Raw genomic sequence first — 10,640 nt, 5'->3', positions numbered from 1 at the left:
GGCGCCGTGGCGTCAGAGGCGGCGTGCCCCTCGCGCCAGGCGGGGCGACGCTTGCGCAGTGCCGGCAGCGACTGGCGTCGCCCGCGCCCCCTCCCCTCCCCCCCCGCCGTGCCCGCGCTCCCCCCTCGCCCCCATGCGGCGCTGAGGCGGCGGCGGCGGCAGCGGGGCGGCCCCGGGGCGGCGGGGGCCGCTGGGCGCCATGGAGGGCATGGACGTGGATCTGGACGCGGAGCTAATGCAGAAGTTCAGCTGCCTGGGCACCACCGACAAGGACGTGCTGATCGGCGAGTTCCAGCGGCTCCTCGGCTTCCAGCTCAGCCCCGCCGGCTGCGCCTTCTTCCTCGACATGACCAACTGGTGCGGGGGGCCGGGGGGGCCGCGGGGAGGCGGCGGAGGGCAGCGGCGGGAGGCCGCCCGCCCTCCCTGGGGCGGCGGAGGGGAGAGAGCGGGAGGCCGCCCGCCCCGCTGGGCGCCTGAGGGGAGCCACGGCCGCCCGCCCCGCTGAGGGGCCGCGCACCGGCCCGGCCGCCTTCCCCCCTGCCCGACCCGCCTCAGGGGGCTGCAGGCCCGTCCCGCCGCCCGGGGAGGGTGGGGGGGAGCCGCGCTGGGGGGGGGGGGGGGGGCGCTGTGTTTGTGGCGGGGTCCCCCTTTCCCCTCCCCTTCCCCGGGGTCGGCGGGGCGGCAGCGATCGTGGCAGCGCGGAGGAGGGGAGCGGCGGGACGGGGCTGAGGGGGGGCGCGGGGTGGCCTCCCGGCCTGGGTCGGGGTAGCGATTTTGCCAGGTCGAGGAGCTCGTCGGTCAAAGGGCTGCGAAGCTGTTAAAGAGTGACTAATTGATAGGCAGAGGGGCATGTGATCCGGCGGACCCAGAAGCGCTTAAAGGGCTCTTTCTCTGCCGAGCGGGAGGTAGAGCTGGATTCAGGGATGGCTGACGGTGCCCTGGCCCCTGGAGCAGGCTTCGGAAGGAGGGAAAATTGTGGTAGAAAGGCTGTAGGGAGGGCTTCAACCTGCCCTGGTTTCCATGTGAAAGTTACCTGCGTGTTTGGTAAAAACTTAGCGTCTGCTGGCAGGCTAGGGGTCTCTCTAAATGCTCTGGCTTTCCGCGTATGTTTTGTCTTTTTAAAAGCTCTCTGTTGCTGCCCTAGGAAAAAAAAAAAAAGGCAGGTACAGGTGGTCAGGGAAGCTGTAGCTCGAGAAAAACGTGGGAAATAGAAAATATAATGGTGAAAAGTAAAACCCTGGAGTGTTAGTGGTGTAGTGAATTCAGTGACTGTGGGAAAAATGTCGTGAAATTGCTGCCATCTGAGCTGTGGGCTTTGACTCCTTATTACCACTTTGCATCTTTTAAATCCTCTCTTAATAGCTTTGCCGTAATGTAAGGTGCTAACCAAAACACAACCCTCTTGTTAGGTTTGCATCTCTTCACGGTGGCAGATGCAGGAAAGGTTTTTTCTGTTTCAGATCTGTTAACAGACGCTATTTAGCTAAGTTGTACTATTTTTTTCTTAGTGGTGTAACACCAAATCCAGAAACCTCTAGATTGAAACTTTTGAAATCCAAGTGTAGGTCTTCATATCAACAGTTGGGAAAAAAACTTTCACGGAATTGTTGAACTAATAAACAGTAACAAGATAACTTTGTCACCTTCTTCCTTTCATCTTTCCTTCCTCCTACAGCTCTATATTGAATTATATTGGCAAATCTGCATCTGCAGAGGGAGTAAGGGAATAGTAAATAATACCATGTGTTTTGAAAGCTGATACAATGTGAAAGAAGGTCTCTCTCGAGGAGTTCAGGAGTTTGCTTTGAAGAAGTCGTTCACAGCGGAAGATGTTTTCCCAGTTTATTCGTGTGTTGATAATATGAATAAAGCTACCAACACTGCAGTGTAATACTGTTGGGGATTTTTCTGTGATGTTCCTTGGGACAACAGAAAGCTTAGCAGAGCTGAACCTGAAAGTTACTTATGAAGATGCTATGTATAACCATAGTATTCCTGATTTGTGTCAAAGAAGCTCGCTCTTTTTTTTGGGGAGTATTTAATTTCTTTTTTAAGTAACAGTATCTCAAATACAATCTTATAAACGATGGCTTTTTTAAAAAAAATAATTTTTAATTACAGTTGAAGAAAATCTTAAGTGATTAAAATAGCTTTAACATAACTTCAGTGGCCAGTTTGGTTCTGAAAACATAAGTTTTCAGAATTTTTTGGAAGTATTGGTTGATAAGCCTTGATGGATGGGGGCGTGTAAAAAGGAAATCTGTTAAGTTGGTGTCATGTATGCAAAAGTATATGAAAATTAGTGCAGGCTGTGGTGCAATTACTCTTAGAGTGGGCTTAAAGCCTGTGCGTGTTTAACCTTTCAGCAGCAGGGAGCTGGGTTAGGTATGCTGACAGGTGCTGCTCGTTTTTCTCGTGTGTTCTTGCCAGGGCGCTGCTTTCCTGACCTGCGGTATCATTTGTTGCGCCTGGTTTTGTAGGGTTTGCAGTTCTGCCGTTTTGTGTTTCTGTCCCATTCTCCAGCTCACACCTCTTCTTAGTATGACCTTTGGGTTAGTGGCCTGAACATTACTAACCCTGCTCTCAGCTGTTGTAAAAAGGTGCAATCAAGCCCCAATTTCCTTTCCTGGAAGGACCTTTCCTCTGTCATGTCGAGGGACCCGGTGAAATCCACACTGTCCCAGGTGATGTTAGGCAGCGGCCTCCTAGGTTTGGTTTTTCTGGCCTAGAGTTAGGGTCAGAATCTTCTATCGCCAGTCTGTCCTGCAAATAATTTGTCTCTGAGACTGTCGAGTCACTTTCCCTTTTGTTCAAAGCATGGCACTTTTTCTGCAGTGATGATCCCTTTGCTCTTTCTCTGCATGAGGATTAATGTTCATGTGCGGGAAACGGTGAGGGGATTCACAGCAGGAGTGAGAGAAGTGCATTTACTTGGTAGACTGGGTTCTTTATAGCGATGTCCACATACGGGTTAATTAACAAAGACACAAATCATTTTCACTAGAACTTTTTTCACAAGTGTGCCAGGCTGCTCTTTGGCAACAATTATGTAGTCTTCAGGTCTGAAGTTACTTCTTCTCAGTTGTATGCCTTTCACATATTGTGTAGTAAATAATCCAAGTTGTAGTGTGTGTTGAAAGGATATTTTTAATAGTGGCTTATTCAGCCCGTTTGGGGAAAATAATTAGTGGTCAATTTTGAAGCACTATAGGTGCTTGTAAGCTGCCTTTAAAAGTGTGTCCACTTCTCCAGTTCACCTGGAATTGCTCAATGTGCTTTCGAAGTTCTGTCAGACTTGGGGCAGTACTAAGAAACTGCCAACTGGTTTTATTACCAATATTGCAAAAATGCTTCAGGTAGAACATATGCACCCTAAGTTTCTGAAGCTGTTCCTTGATCTTCAAGAAATACAGGTTACACACTTTGAGTTGTGTTCTTCCCTGTTACTTATTAAACACTTTCCTAGAGTTCTGCCCCTTTTTTTAAATTACCATTGAGTTCTGTTTGTGGGCTGTTCTAACATCTTTGCTTTCTTCTACAAAGATCTGGCTTAGCCCTTTCTGAGAGGCCTGGCGGTAAATTCTTTAATGGCATCACACATTGTCCCTCTGTATTTATTTATTTATTTATATTTCATTAGCAGTTGTGAGGCATTAGTGAGAGGCTGAGCTTTTGCCTTTGGCCTAAAACCAAAACTGAACTTCTCCAAAAGATGTTTTTGCACCGAAACGTTCCTCCCTCAGAAGGAAAACCCAGGCAGTGTAGTTGGGAGGGCATTTTGCTGCCATTGCATCTAGGATAAAAATCCACCCTCCATTAAATGGCATGCTTAACTCTGCCTGCTCCCTTCCCCCCTCCAGATGTTATGCCAGGCAGAAGCTGCCTGCACACTGAAGCACATCCAGCACTGCAGGTTGGAGGCTGTTGGGAGCGATTTTTGTGGTGAAGTTAAGTTCCATGTGTTGTCTGCAGCTCCTCAGTGTGATGTGATAATGCGGCCAGGAACGTGTCTCAACTTGTCTAGACTCAGTCTACCTACATGAGAAACTCCTTTTGAAAACCTCTTAGTGCTAGTGTTTTAAAAATAGGGATTGTTTAGTTGATACTGAATGAGTTTGCACCAAAATACCTGTTCATGTTCTTCTGAACATTGGAACGGTTGGTCTCTGCATAGATGGTACCAGGACAGATTGGACTTTCCAAAAACACTTGCAAAACAAAAGTTTGTGTCAGCCTAGCCTTTACTGGTTTGCAGCAGTATGGAGTGGTGTGAATGTAAGAGCAGAGGAAACAGTACAGAATGTGCATTTTAGTTTTTGTTGACACCCAGTTAAGGCTTATTTCATAAAAGTCATCGGATTCCTCTGTTGCTGGCATGGAAATTGTATTGTGGCAAGGAAGAGGACTTTTTTTTTTTTTAACTGGAGAGTATACCAGCTTTTGAAGGTGAGAGGCTGCAGAGTAAGGCTTGGAGCTCCTTTAATTCTGTGAGAAAGTGAATTCGTTTGATTTGAAGTAGCTAGTGGTGCTGGATTTAAAAATCCATATTTCAACAGAGATGGCTGTGAAGGGATCCTTAGTTTGGAAGACTTCATGTATATTCCAGCAATTTACACGTAATATTTCGCTAAATTATCCTTTTAGCTGTTGTTTAGAAAGCTGAATTTTTATAAGTCTAGTAGGTGTGATATTTAATTGAAATGTGTCAGATAATGATGGTTTCCATTGTGTGTAGGAAAGAAATTTTTATTGTTGTGAACCCTAGCCTTTTTTGATCTAGCTTTCTGGTGGAAAAAGGTCTTAAAAACCACTAATTTGAGGTAGGCAGATCTTTTCTGGAGGTCCTCATTTTTTTTCATGTGCTTAGAAGAATCTTTAGCTGTATCATGGTTTAACTAGTAGTCTAAAGATGACATTTTGCATTAAAATATTTATGTTTATCTCTGAAAGTACTATAGGAATTTGCTGTAAAACCTCTTTCTGTATTGTGTAAAATGTAGGGCACTTCTGTATGTATGAGTGAGGGAAGCCAAGGTGAAGTAGTGATTAGCCAGTGGCGTTAGATTTTAACATCAGAAATCTGAAATTTTTGAGCATAGCAAGGAAAACGTTTCCAACATTTTTGTGCAATTGTTTTATTGGTCTTGGAGAACAGACAGAATATTGGCTTTTAACAAAATTAAAATTGCCTTATAAATGCATGTTTATCCCTGTGGGTGGGCTATTTAAATTCTTTATATCAAATGAACCACCTGTATTGCCCAGAAGTGGATGTACTTGATTGGGAGCCTAAAGACATGTTTTAGCTAATAGTTGCTTTTAATTGCTTTTACTCTGTGAGAGTGTTTAATTTTTGCTTTCTAGCAAAGATGATAGGATGCTACTTTAAGTAAAACTCGGATCTGTGGAGGAAAGCATGCCTATTTACACTTGGTATTAGTGCTGGAGTATAGGTACTGTTCAGAGAAATACTTGAAGCACACTTAGGTGAGACATCAGGACATACGGCATTTAACATAAGAGATTCAAATCAACCGGATTCACTCACACATGATGCATTTCCCACAGTGGGTGATGCTAGTACTCCTGGTCCTGATTTTTAACCTTGCAGGTGTTTGCAGAACTGCCATTAAACAAACAACAACCAAAAAACCCCATGCAGATATCTTCTGTTAACAGATTTTTGACCTGCTTTTCAAAAGCAGCTCTCCAAGTGCATGTCAGGAAGAATTTGGGTTTCCAATACTCCTCCTCGGCTCAGACACAGGGAGGTTACCACATGTTGGCTGAAGGATGGTACCAGTGTGTGGGCAGGCTCATCATCTCAACGTCCTTGGCTTTTCTGCGCTTACTGTATTTAAAGTGTTGCTGGTACTAGTCATCCTATGGTATGGTATTCTTCCAGTCTTCAAATAGTTGTACATTATTTTTCAAAGATCTGTGGGAAAAGCATATATAGAAGGCAAATATAGGGACATGCGAAGTCAGAACAGTGCAAAAAAAAAAAAAAAAAAAAAAAACCAACAAAAAACCCAACAGTGCAATTGGTAAGTTTTTAGGCTTTACCTGTGAGGATATGAATGTCGAGGTGGAATGTGGGGCTGTAGCTGCACCATGAAACCTTTGATGGTGTGGTTATATCAAAAGCCAATTTTACTGATGATAGTATGGCTCTACATGCTTGGCCTGGTACAGGGGCTTGCTAGAACTCACTGCTGCCAGTGGAATACCTGCATTTTTGTTCCAACCTTTACTTAAACACCAGCAACCCGCCAAGAATTTAGTTGATCTCTTAAATGAAAACATTGGCTTTATATCATTGTTCAGATGCAAATATGCATCTCTACTATTCTTGATGAAATACTTCTGATTATAGACCTAATACAGTGTTAGATTTGCATTTGTACATTTGTTGTGGGGGAAAGAGACTGTTCTTGTGTGGTCTTATATCAAGATCTCTTATCTAGTTTTTATTTGGAAATCCTGACTGAAGCGTGAACAAATTTGAATTTCCTCAGCAGTTTGAAGGCAACATTTTTGTTCATGTCCAGTAAAGTAATCAACTGCTGGCAGAGAACTCTGTCTGATTTTCAATAGATGTTCTGTCTTGCTACGTTTACTGAGTTTTCCTCTTTTTTTTTTTTTTTTTTTTCCTCCACGTGTGAGAAGTCAAAGGGAAGGTAGGATAAAACAACAAAAGGCAGGATTTTCTCTTTCCCTGAACTAAGGAATGTAAACCCTTCTTTCATGTTCATATTGGTGGTGTTGGACTTGCCACAGAGGTGATTATGCTGTTGCGAATGGAGAGTTGTGGGGTGTGTGTGTGCTTTACCTTAGAAGAGTTCAGGGCTGTCTGTGTTTGGCCTGACCTTTGTCTCAGTCCGTGGGACTCCCGCGACATCGCTTTTGCTGATCCATATGCAGGTAAATCTGAGGAAGACTCCCCCACAGCTCTGTATAAATCTCGAGCTTAGTTTTGATACTCCTTTCCTTTTGAGAGGGCAGTGGGGGGAACCCTCGTGTCATGGAGGAGGCAGGAAACCTGAGACCTGATCTTTCAAGTCAGTCCTCCTCCTTTCCTGGAAGATTCTCTGGATTAGCTCAACACTCATCTGAGCATCTATTAGGGAAGTGACAGGAGTGGGTGTGAAGTCTATTACTTTGCTTCTTTCTATATCAGGTGATAAAAACAAAACAGTCTTGTGTTCTTTATGTGTCTCAGTACATAGGAAGATTTTAAGTAATCTAGGTCTTCCCGTGGTTCTAGTCAGATTAATATTTGTAGGTGTGGATCAATGGAACTGAATCTGGTGAGAAGAGTGAAGCGCTTGGTTTAAAACATTGTTTGCATTTTGATAAAGTTTAGTAGGGAGGGTGAAGATGAGGATTTAAACTTCATGGCATTCTTACTCTGAAACAATCAAACTGGTGTCCTTACGGAGGGAAAAATGCCATAAAAACAGGTCTAGTAGTTCTTGATGTACTGTTGTCAGAATGTCAGAGAACAGGGTTGCAACCCGTGAGCTGTGGCTGCTGCTGAGCAGGGCGTACGTAGGGTCGGCCGTACCCTATGGCTGTGGAGCAGAAAATAGTTTTTAAACTCTTGTGGCAAACATAAAGCATAGCAGTTGTCATCTTGGTACGTGTGAACTACTGTAGACTGTTGCATCTCTAGTGTCCGCAACTGTCCCCTGATGCTATTAAAAACTAACAAAATTATAGAATTAAATCATTTAAAAATATTTCCTTGGATAGCTTTTATCTAGTGAGTTAAAAAAACAAACCCAAACACACAGCTCTTCTCCAGAATAACTCAGATCTTTGACCTGATTATTTTGAATGAAATCTAGGCTTTAAACATACTGTATTTTTAACTATGGAACATACTATAATGGTGCTATGCTCCAAGTTACAAAACATTTACAAATTGGGTGCATGTGAAATGGAAATGTAAGCAGACAACTGCAGCAGAAGGAATTGGGTACCATATAATTTTAGTCCAGCTGGACTGCCTTACATGCCTGAACTTGTTCTCAGACAGTTTCTGTAGCTTAATCCCCCTTTACTTTAATGCAGACAATTATAGATTGGTGACATCGTTTATACTGAGGAATTAGTAGTTACAGAATCTTTTGCCTACTGGCCGCTCTTGATTACTTTCCACTGTGAAGAGCTGCTGCCTGTTTTCAATGGTAGCAAGTAGAGAGCAGCTCCTGCTGTGACATTCTCAAAATATTTTACCCCACACTTAAAGCTTCTGACCACCTGCTTTAGGAGGGCTCAGCTGCTGGGGGGTGGCTGTGTGGGCTCACGCTTATAGCAGCATCGTAGTATTGATTCTGTCATTGAGACCGATTGCTGCTGTTTGGCAAGGTGCAGTGCTCAGCCAAGGGGCAGGCACCACCGCAATGGTTAATGTTATATATAAAATGTGTACGCTGGGGTGTGTGTGTATATAACAGCCTGCTAAAGGAAAGTGATTTCCTTTGGTGGTTTGGGGCGCACTGGAAGCGGTGTGCCTCTCCTGCAGCCTTTTGGTTTCTTTTCTTGTGCTGCCCCTGCAGAGAGCACAGTATTGCTTCTAGTCACCGCAGGTTTCTGTCTTTCTGGAACATCCCACCTGTGTTTGGAACTGGTTATTTTCAGCTAAGACAATGAAATGCTTTTCTGTGGCTTCATGTGAGAAAATACATAAGCTTCAAATTAACCAGCTCTTCTTCCCCTCCCTTTTCAGCTGTGTAGGTTCATCTTAAAGCTTTCAACTTCCCTCATCTAACGTCTTCTAAGGTAGTTTCCCAACCTCATGGTTTAGTGTAAGAGAGGTCAGGAATGAAGACAACCCATACACAAATTTTGCTTTCTGAAACTGTCTATTGAAAGCTATTCAGTGATTAAAATTCCAGTCCTTCAAAATATCTTGAGACTTTCCACTTAATTGCCACGTGTCACCTCTATTGAAAATGTTTGAATTGAAAACTCCGGGTAAAAGTGCTTCCCTGTGGTGTAATGAGTACATCTCTCCCCCCTGCACCCCTTCAGCTCTCTCCAAGGCTTTGAGTGAGGTGCCTCCTAGTTGAGGAGCGACCAGGATGGCTGTTCATGTTGTCCCAGCCTGTAGTGCTATCGTCCTGTTCCCCAAAAGCTGGGGCAAGTAAAATCCAAATAAGATGCTAGAGACCAAGAGACTAAAGAGAGTGGATTTAGCATTGCCTCATTTGGATGTCCTCCATATACATTTTTAGTCTCTCCCACCTGTATCACGTAGAGATGTTCCATTATTTAGGAGTGAGAAATTATCCATCTGCCACACTATTTCTTTTGCACATTTCTTTCTGGTTTTAACAATAGATACCTCATGGGCTATCATGGTGCCTGGTTACATACTGCATTCGGAGAACGAGAGAAAGCTCTGTAAAGGTGGAGGGTTCGGTTACAGAAAGAGTACATGGTGTTCGACGTAACATCATGTTCTTGAGATTTTATTGTACTTTCATATTGCTGCTTAGTTTTTGCATTGCATGTTTCCAGGAGGATAACACCCAAGTTGCTTTTCTCACGACAAAACATTGCGCCATATGTGAGTGCTGAGGATATACAATGTGTATACGTTACAGCTTGGGCACTTGCCTGGCTTTTCCACCCCTCCACAGGAGAGAAATGTAACTGGGCATTTGCTTTATTACAGCTGCTCTGCACAACGAAGTGACAGAGTCCATTTGTCAAAGTGCTTTCTACTTGACCTAATAAATGTCCTCTGCTACTGTCTGTGTATGATCCAAGGGCTACATCCTGTGTGAAATCCTAAATCGAAGGCTAATGGTATTGCACTGAGAAGTCTAGCCTTCGCTTTTTCCAGCAAATCAGGAGAATCAGCACTGGGAACTTTCTCCTGTTAACTGGTGATAGGTGGGGTGGCTGTAGGAGTGGGCAGGAGCTGGTAAGAGCAACACTTGGATGCTGCAATTTGAGCCTAAGCTGTGATTTGATTTGAATTTTTACCCCAAAAAATCTTTTTTAAAAAATAAAATTTTTTTTCTTTATCTTTCATCAAATAATTTGACAATAAATGAAAACCTAGATTCCTGTAACTATTCCTAGAGTTAAAAATTTAATTTTAAAATTGTTGTTTTCTACTGTAAATGTTACTTGCAGTGTATGTTTCACCACATACATTAGACAACGTGCACATCATAAGGGATTTTTTTTTTTTTAGTAGAAATCTTTAAGCTGCTGGATTGTGAAAAAAAGCCAGAATATGATCCCATGTGTCAGCCATGCATGATAGTTGGTGGGAGAGGTGTGTGGGAAGGTTACAGCTCCTGAATGGTAGAAGATCCCTCTAATTCGCTTTCTGCCTCTTTTGAGAATATCTGTTTGCCAGGACTCTAGTGTTCGTCGTCTCATATGTTAGGGCGACCTGTTTATACAGCTTTCTTTCCAAGATGCTTACCTTCTTTACATGGAAAGAATCATACACTTTATTGGTAACAGAAGGATTAGGTATTGTGCATATGCTCTGCTTTGCGTAAGGCCGCAGTGAAGTGACCCTCGCACTTCGGTTTCTTCGTTCTCCTAAAAAAAAAAAAAATCTGATTCAATTAATCAAACACAAATTTCCAATTACCTGTATATTGCTCTTT

The 10,640-nt window shown here is 43.6% G+C and overlaps 1 protein-coding gene across 2 annotated transcripts in view; it reads left to right on the top strand.

Moving 5' to 3' along the window:
* Nucleotides 1–116: 116 nt before the first annotated feature.
* ILRUN (inflammation and lipid regulator with UBA-like and NBR1-like domains) overlaps nt 117–10,640 on the top strand; it is a 30,542-nt gene continuing 20,018 nt past the window's right edge. Inside the window, exon 1 of one of the 2 annotated variants that reach the window (XM_040616838.1) lies at nt 117–357. In XM_040616838.1, the coding sequence (XP_040472772.1) occupies nt 200–357 (158 nt within the window). In that variant the 5' untranslated portion in view covers nt 117–199. The remainder of the gene's footprint in view (nt 358–10,640) is intronic. The other variant, XM_040616837.1, reaches the window with a different exon arrangement.

Source organism: Falco naumanni, chromosome 17 (genome assembly GCF_017639655.2).
Source record: "Falco naumanni isolate bFalNau1 chromosome 17, bFalNau1.pat, whole genome shotgun sequence".
Taxonomy (NCBI): domain Eukaryota; kingdom Metazoa; phylum Chordata; class Aves; order Falconiformes; family Falconidae; genus Falco; species Falco naumanni.
Note: the sequence above shows the minus strand (reverse complement) of the source record. Positions and strands in the feature narration are given on the sequence as shown.